We start from the raw sequence: 7,649 nt of genomic DNA on the forward strand, positions 1-7,649 counted from the left end.
TCCTGTTTACCCTTTGACCCAGCACGAAGCTAAGGCCAATTTTAACATTTGACGGGGGCTGGCCTCAAAGTTGTCATTCCCCTGCCTCAGCATCAGAGTGCTAGGATTATAGGTATGAAGTATCTATCATACACCTGCCCATCACTTTTTTAGTACAGGGAATCCTGCCTCAGCCAGCTTCCTGAATATAGGAATTATTGGCATGAGACACCATGCTGGATTCAAAATATATCAGATAGCACACAAATATGTAGCTCAGGTTTGTTCTCAGATCCCCAAATCTATCACTCTGAGTAAATTAACGTTACAGCTGGCTGCTCAGCCGTAGAATACCCATCTTTGGGCAGTACTGGATTTCATGTTAGCTCTGAACAAAATCCTGATTATACTCATTACCTAGCGCATCCCTTTCCCGAGGAAGCCAATCCAAACCATCCTCCTACCAGTCCTCTGACTATCAAGTAAAGTTTATAATTCACATTTCAGAAGTGGGGATTCTCACAAATGAGGCTTCAGAGCATGTTGTGGTTCATAAGCCCTCGTGAACTAGCTAACTGAAGCTGGTATTTCATTAATGTTCCTGCTTCCAGCCTGAGCCACTACATCCACTATGCAGTGCTGGCTGTCAGACATGCCAATTGAAGTAAATCCTTAGGCTGTTAGATTTGAGACAGGATCTGGAGCACACTATGTAGACCATGATGGCCTCAGAGATCCTCCTGCCTCTGACTCCTGAGTGCTTCCAAAGGTGTTTACCACTGCATTTTCAAACTATACATCTTAAAATATAAATCACAAACTAAGTACCACCCAATGACAGGCCGTGGGTTTGATTTGACACCACAAAGAAAAATAAAATTCAAGTGTATAAGTCATCAGGTTACTCAAAAAAATTTCTTCTCCAGCAGAGGATCAAACCAGGGCTTCTTTACACTTGCAAAGCAATGCCCTACTACTGAGTATCTATCCACTTTGCATCTTTTAGACAGCCGCAGTTCCCTAGGCAGGTCTTGGAGTATTCTCTTGCCACAGCTGGAATTACAAGCCTGGCACATCACCAATTCATAAGAAAATCCATAGCCCCACAGCATTACTTAACAATAAAAATCAGATAGGGTAGTAGCGGTGTACACTTTTAATCCCAGCACCCAGGAGGCTGAGACACACGGTTCCAGACCAGCCTGGCCTAAAATGTGAGTTCTAAGAGAGGCAAGGTTACACAGAGATCTTGTCTTGAAATATCAAGGAACAACAAAAAAACCACCCAGAAAGCAGTTTTACAAAGGGGAAGTAAGATTTCAATCATGTTGAAGAGAACTAGGAATGACAAGGGTCATTTCATACAGCAAAACCCTTTACCTTTCTATAAAGCTAGACAAATTTCCTAGGGAGTGGTACCACCCAAATAACAAGCCTCTACCCTCCCTTTCCTGCCCAACATACAGGCAGACCTGAGAATCCAGCCTTAAATTTTAGTTATCTAAAATAAAAGACAGATAATTATAAGGTTTTCACAAAAATTAGACCAGTGTAAATAACAAACATTTATTGGTGTCACTTATGGTAGAAAAAAGTTCCTACACCAGATGTGCATGACCCAACTGTTAAATAGAACATTTCCAAGGTGAAATATTGTAAATACTGGACTCAGGAACTTTCGGAAGGAGAAAATTGAGAGTACTTATAAGTCTCGAATGTAATTTTCTCCTAACGAAAGTTCCTGAGTCCAGTATTTACAATATTACAATATTTACAGTAAATTACAATTATTACAGCCCTTGCAGATCAGTGCGCCTACAACTCGTCTTTCTCTGATGTATCTTCCTCACCAGTTGGGGGAGGGCCTGCACTTCCATACAGTTTGCTAATAATAGGCTGAACAATTTCTTCTAGCTCCTTCTTTTTAGCTTTAAAGTCTTCAATATCGGCATCCTGGTGGCTTTCCAGCCACTCAATCTTTTCCTCTACAGCCTTTTCCATGGTTTCTTTGTCTTCAGAGGAAAGTTTACCTCCCAGCTTTTCTTTGTCTCCAATCTGGTTCTTGAGAGAGTAGGCGTAGCTTTCTAGTTCGTTCCTGGTGTCAATGCGCTCTTTGAGCTTCTTGTCTTCCTCAGCAAACTTCTCAGCATCGTTAACCATTCTTTCGATCTCTTCAGGTGTCAGGCGATTTTGGTCATTGGTAATTGTGATTTTGTTTTTGTTTCCTGTACCTTTGTCTTCAGCTGTCACTCGAAGAATACCATTAACATCTATCTCGAAGGTGACTTCAATCTGCGGTACCCCACGGGGAGCTGGAGGAATTCCAGTCAGATCAAATGTACCCAGCAGATGGTTGTCTTTTGTTAGGGGTCGTTCACCTAGAGTAATAACAGGAAAAACTTGTTATTGACGAGCCTAGTGCACTGGTATCCTTATACTTCAACCTGTTAGAATGTAGGGGTATGGGGAGGGGAGCAAAGACTACTACTATTAACCAAATTCCATTTCTTAAAAAAGCACTATAAGTCCCTTTTTTGTATTCCAAAGCCAGTGGACAAGAATGTTGGGTAGAGAATCTAAAATTCAGCACTAAGCAACCTCTTCACATTTGAATTACAGAAGATACTTCTTTCCCTGGGCATTTAACAATGTATCATTAGATCCTAAGTCACACTCTTTCAAAGCTTACAGTATTTGTGAATGTAAGCAATTACCTTCATAGACCTTGATTGTTACAGTTGGCTGGTTATCAGAAGCTGTGGAAAAGATCTGAGACTTCTTGGTGGGTACCACAGTGTTCCTTGGAATCAGTTTGGTCATGACGCCTCCCACAGTTTCAATACCAAGTGTAAGGGGACATACATCAAGCAGTACCAGATCACCTGGCAAAGGAAAATCAATCAGGTTAGGTTCTGATTAGAGTCCTAAGAGCACTGCCATTTGCCCAGGTTCTAACCATAAACACTTTAGGGCAAATGAATTAATAGCTGCTAATGATTTTAACTAAACCTGATCCAAGTCTTATCATCACTGTACTTTGATCAGCTATGTGGCCCCGCTGTTCCTACCCTACCGCTTTCTGTTTCAACAGCTGATCAAAGTCTTCCCATCAAACTACTCAAACAAGTGAAAGATGCAGTGACCTACCTGTATCTTGATCACCAGAGAGGACACCAGCCTGGACAGCAGCACCATATGCTACAGCCTCATCTGGGTTTATACCACGGGATGGCTCCTTGCCGTTGAAGAACTCTTTCACCAGCTGCTGAATCTTTGGAATTCGAGTAGATCCACCAACAAGAACAATTTCATCAATATCAGATTTCTTCAAATCAGAGTCTTCCAACACTTTCTGGACTGGCTTCATGGTAGATCGGAACAGGTCCTGGCCAAAAAAAAAAAAAAAAAAAAAGAAGCATGATTACTATGGTGTCACTGTACACCTTGATGCTGTTTAGTTTAGTTGCTCTGCGTTCAGGGATCTATAGTCTACAGCCTAAGCAGATCTCATTAACACCAACAAAGAGCATACCATGTTCAGCTCCTCAAATTTGGCCCGAGTCAGGGTTTCAGAGAAGTCTTCTCCTTCAAAGAAGGACTCAATTTCAATCCTTGCTTGATGCTGAGAAGACAGGGCTCGCTTAGCCTTTTCCACCTCACGCCGAAGTTTTTGCACAGCTCTGTTGTCTTTCCTAACATCTTTCCCAGTTTTCTTCTTGTACAGCTTGATGAAGTGCTCCATAACCCGCTGATCAAAGTCTTCCCCACCGAGATGAGTATCTCCATTAGTGGCCACCACTTCGAAGACACCATTGTCAATGGTCAGAAGAGACACATCGAAGGTTCCACCACCCAGGTCAAACACAAGGATGTTCTTCTCTCCCTCCCTCTTGTCCAGGCCGTATGCAATAGCAGCTGCTGTGCTGTAAGAATGAAAAAGGAGGGAAAAATGTTAGTCGGGTGCACTTTTCCCCCACTTAGCAAAGAGCCTGGCCAGGAGTCCAACACTTACGGCTCATTGATGATCCTCATGACATTCAGTCCAGCAATGGTGCCAGCATCTTTGGTTGCTTGCCGCTGGGCATCATTGAAGTAGGCTGGTACAGTAACAACTGCATGGGTAACCTAGGAAGACAACAATGATAATTTAAGTATACTCTGTTACTTCCCTATCTTATCAACTACAGTCAGTTTCTAAGCCAGCTTACTGATAAGGGCACAAACCATACACATTTATAACAACAGAATTAAATGGTAACTCGTAAAAACTGACTAGCATTTATTTAGCTTGACCTCCCACAAAGCGCTACATCATTAACCCTGACAAAAGCTGTTACCAGTTGGATTTAAATTTTAAACCAGAAAGGCTTCCTAGATAAGCCAACAGGAGGAGCAACTGCAATCTTCAACACTTAGCATCGTTCTACACATGTATTTACCTTCTTTCCCAAATATGCTTCAGCTGTTTCTTTCATCTTAGTAAGAACCATGGCAGAAATTTCCTCTGGGGCAAATGTCTTGGTTTGCCCACCTCCAATATCAACTTGAATGTATGGCTTGGTTTTCTTCTCAACCACCTGGAGTACAGAATGATTGAAAGGTAACTTCCCCAAAGCTCAAACAATGGCACTACAAAAAAAACCCACCATTTTCTCTCCCCCACAGCTTGATTCATTTTGCTCCCTTAGGGAGATCTTGACTAAACTAAGAACCGCTGTGCTGTGACAGAGCGCCAGATTTGGTCTGTCTTTCAACTTTTAGACACTATAACAATGTGTTACGTTTTATGATACTAAAAACGACAACATCTAAAACCGTTACATAAACCCCTACCACATCCTTTTAACCGTTTGAGTGTATTTTTTTCCCTCTAGTCGCAACCCTTTATTCCCACCACCCTAGCCGCTCCCTTCAACGTGGAAACAAAAAAAAAAAAAAAAACCAAACCCGTATCGGACCTTGAAAGGCAAGAACTTGATGTCCTGCTGCACCGAGGGGTCATTCCAAGTGCGTCCGATGAGGCGCTTGGCGTCGAAGACCGTGTTTTCGGGATTGGAGGTTAGCTGGTTCTTGGCCGCGTCGCCAATCAGACGCTCGCCTTCGGGAGTGAAGGCCACATACGACGGCGTGATGCGGTTGCCCTGATCGTTGGCTATGATCTCCACGCGGCCGTTCTTGAACACTCCGACGCTGACGGAAAAACCCCACAGAAAAGGAAATCAGCACCTCACTTTCTCACGCCAGGCCGAGACCACGCCCCACTCTCCCGCACCTCAAAACGCCACTTACCAGGAGTAGGTGGTCCCCAAGTCGATGCCGACCACCGTGCCCACATCCTCTTTCTTATCCTCCTCCTCGGCCCGCACCGCGCAGAGCAGCAGCAGCGCCGCCGCCACCACAGTGAACTTCATCTTGCCGGCGCTGTGGACCAGTCGCTCAGCGGTCGCTCGGGAGTCGCGGACGTGCAGCAACAGGCTGTAGCCTCGCAGCGCGACGACGTTCCGATCCGGAGTCGGGAGGAGCCGCGAAGCAGGCTCAGCGAAGGCCTGGAAGAAGCAGGCCGCGGCGCTCAACTCTCACGCCCACGGAGACCCGGAGCTGCTCTCTGTGTTGTCTGGCCAGTGTGGAGCATGCTGTAGCCGACTCGGCTTATATACCCTGCCCCCAGCCCCGTCGTGGAGGCCTCCGATTGGTGAAGGCGCTTCTCGTTGGAGGCCGCTGATTGGTCCATGACACCAAGCTGGCCGCTGCCGATTCGAAGCGGCCTCCTCCGCAACTCACGTCACTGCTACGCCCCCCGGGCTGACTCATTGGCTATTGCTCGGTCTAAACAATCGCCAATGAGAGGCTGCATCCGCCCTGTGCGTTGGTCCTATTGGCTCAGCAGCTGCCTGTCCCTCTGGTGACCTCTCACCCCGAGACCGTTTCCGCCGGTAACCGTCCAGGTTCTCCCCTCACGCCGGGCCCCGGGGGACTGGTGCAGGGTTTGCGTGTCAGTTCCCCCGGGGCGGTGGGACTTGGTTCCACCCCCCTGTGTCCCTCACTCCGAGGCACTGCGCAGCCTTTTCTCCTCCTAGATTCCCTCTCGACCCGAGATGCCCCGGCTCCGCGGAGATGCTGTGGTCGCCTGGGAACAGTTTCTCTGCCCTTCCCAGCCTCCACACCTTCTCAGATGTCCCAGCGTCCAGGCCCAGGTCTCGAGCTGTGCCTGGTCTGGGTCCCGCCTCGCAGCTCTGTTCAGCTAACTACTTTCCCTTGACCCCCAGGCCATCTGCACCTGTCTATCACGCCTTCCCAGTTTCCCTTTTCCCGGGGTTAAGTCCCAGGACCGGCTGGCCAATTGCTACCTGGTCTTGAGTCCGCTTTAAGCTGAGGTTGTTCTATGAATAGTCGAGCGAGCACTTTCCATCCTAGGATGTATCATTTCTTTCTCTCTCTCTCTCTCTCTCTCTCTCTCTCTCTCTCTCTCTCTCTCTCTCTCTCTCTAGCAAATCCTTCCTCATCCCTTCTTGACACCATTCTACCCTGACTGATATGCTAAAGGCATTTAGCATCCAAAAGTAAAAAAAAAGGCTTCCTGATGCTTTACTATTGTGTAATAATAGTATGTTGCAAAAAATAATAACAAAACTACTATTTAAGCTTATCATGTACTCATTGTTTATTTAGTTTTGAGACAGAGCATTGTACACAAGGCGCAAACTAGTCTTGAACTATTGTTTTTCATGTGTCATTTAGTCCTTCGCTTAATTCTTGATAGGTTTTCCCCATTTTCCAGAAGAGAACATGAGGGGGGAAAGTGGTTAAATAGAATAGTCGTTTATCTGATGAGTGGTGGAGGTGGAATTGGTAACCTAGTTGATTTTACTCCGTAGCTTATGCTATTGACTTTTCTCTCTTTTTTTAATAAGAGAGAGATTCATGTAGTCCAGGCTAGCTTCAAACATGTAACAAATGACTTTGAACTCCTGAACCTTCTGACTATACCTCCTAGGTGCTGGGATTAATAGGCATAGGCATACATTATTACCCCTAGTTGAGTCATGAACCCAAGAATCTGTGCATGCTAGGCAACTGATGTACATCCGCTGGGCTGGAGCTCTTAGACCTACTGTCTCTGCCACCCTGTGCTTATTACATACATGATTAGAGAAGATGCTTAGGACATTGCCACGGGCAGGAAACAACTCCAGCATTCCTACTAAAGGTATTCTGAGCTTCATAGGTACACTGTCCAGATTCTACTGAGACGTCACACACAGTTGACTAAAGTTGTCAAGCCTGTGTGTGAGTCAGTGTTCAGGAATTTTCTCCTTTCTTGTTCCTCAAAGTTATGTTGGTGACTCAGTCAGCTCCATCCTTTCTTTCCATAGAGGTTGGTTGCATCATATGCCTCTTCATCCAGGCTTGTAACACTGTCATGACACTGTTTTCCTCTGGGTTACATCAGTCCAGTATCAAGAGAGAATCACTCAGCCCAGTTTACTGCTGCCATCTTTAATCCCAGGTCCTCTGAAAGAGCAGCTGGTGCTCTTAACCACCAAGCATCTTTGCGGACACACTTGTCTTGAATTTCAAAGAAGAGAGTTCGAGACCAGCCTGGTCTACAGAGCTAGTTCCAGGACAGGCTCCAAAGCCACAGAGAAACCCTGTCTCGAAAAACCAAAAAA

At 45.7% G+C, this 7,649-nt stretch overlaps 1 protein-coding gene across 1 annotated transcript; it reads right to left on the bottom strand.

Annotated features, from left to right (window-relative positions):
• Nucleotides 1–1,281: 1,281 nt before the first annotated feature.
• Nucleotides 1,282–5,611, bottom strand: Hspa5 (heat shock protein family A (Hsp70) member 5). The gene is made up of 8 exons (XM_005346007.3): nucleotides 5,269–5,611; nucleotides 4,938–5,169; nucleotides 4,419–4,556; nucleotides 3,992–4,104; nucleotides 3,512–3,902; nucleotides 3,127–3,364; nucleotides 2,694–2,861; nucleotides 1,282–2,357 (listed from the first exon to the last, which is right to left on the bottom strand). The coding sequence occupies exons 1-8, from the start codon at nucleotides 5,388–5,390 to the stop codon at nucleotides 1,795–1,797; spliced, it is 1,965 nt and encodes a 654-aa protein (XP_005346064.1). The 5' UTR covers nucleotides 5,391–5,611; the 3' UTR covers nucleotides 1,282–1,794.
• Between the last annotated feature and the right edge of the window lie 2,038 nt (nucleotides 5,612–7,649).

This window comes from Microtus ochrogaster, chromosome 4 (genome assembly GCF_000317375.1).
Source record: "Microtus ochrogaster isolate Prairie Vole_2 chromosome 4, MicOch1.0, whole genome shotgun sequence".
Taxonomy (NCBI): domain Eukaryota; kingdom Metazoa; phylum Chordata; class Mammalia; order Rodentia; family Cricetidae; genus Microtus; species Microtus ochrogaster.